The 599-nt window shown below is 33.4% G+C and overlaps 1 protein-coding gene across 1 annotated transcript; it reads left to right on the forward strand.

Annotated features, from left to right (window-relative positions):
* Window positions 1–7: 7 nt before the first annotated feature.
* LOC105460551 (probable ATP-dependent RNA helicase kurz) lies at window positions 8–594 on the forward strand. The gene is made up of 2 exons (XM_011707005.1): window positions 8–106; window positions 183–594. Exons 1-2 carry the CDS (start codon window positions 63–65, stop codon window positions 445–447), a joined length of 309 nt encoding a protein of 102 aa, XP_011705307.1. The 5' UTR covers window positions 8–62; the 3' UTR covers window positions 448–594.
* Window positions 595–599: the final 5 nt, after the last annotated feature.

Genomic DNA, 599 nt, shown 5'->3' on the forward strand with positions numbered 1-599 from the left:
AAGCACCGGATAAAGAACAGGACGAAAAAGACGCCGAGGAAGCGTTGCGCCGTAATAAGCAGATGCAAAAGAAGCAGATCATACTTCCAACTATTAATCTCGACGAGTATGTGTATCCGTACTGCAATTATTTTACTGTTCCATGTGTTTTTCTAAAATTTATAAAATATATTTATGTTTAGTTATTCAATAAATCCTACCGATGACACGCACGAAGATTTGATCAACGCGCAGTATGACGACAACTTGGAAGAGGATGAAGATGTGATTGATTTCATGAGACTGACGAACGCGCAGCCATTATGGGTCTTACCTCTTTATTCTCTTCTACCCGGACACAAACAAGCCAGAATAAATATACAGTATAATAAATTAATTGTGATTCTTTTGACGTTAATCTCTGTAATAAAATTAATTAAAAGGATAGACCTGTTTCACGTGGATTAACATGGAAAACGAAGGATTTCAAAATGTACAAATGCACGATTGTCTAAAACGTATCGTTATCAACTTATTATATTTGAAACAAGAATTAAATAACTTGGAAATGAGACTGTAAGTATGAATAAGAATAATAGTTTATTTGAAAGTAAATATAA

The sequence above is a fragment of the Wasmannia auropunctata genome, unplaced genomic scaffold (assembly GCF_000956235.1).
Source record: "Wasmannia auropunctata unplaced genomic scaffold, wasmannia.A_1.0 LD319741.1, whole genome shotgun sequence".
NCBI lineage: Eukaryota > Metazoa > Arthropoda > Insecta > Hymenoptera > Formicidae > Wasmannia > Wasmannia auropunctata.

Bases quoted from the DNA above. Each gene is read 5' to 3' on its own strand.
- LOC105460551 (XM_011707005.1), top strand. From the start codon at position 63: ATGCAAAAGAAGCAGATCATACTTCCAACTATTAATCTCGACGA. The intron at 107-182 runs GTATGTGTATCC...ATTTATGTTTAG, and splicing joins CCAACTATTAATCTCGACGA to TTATTCAATAAATCCTACCG.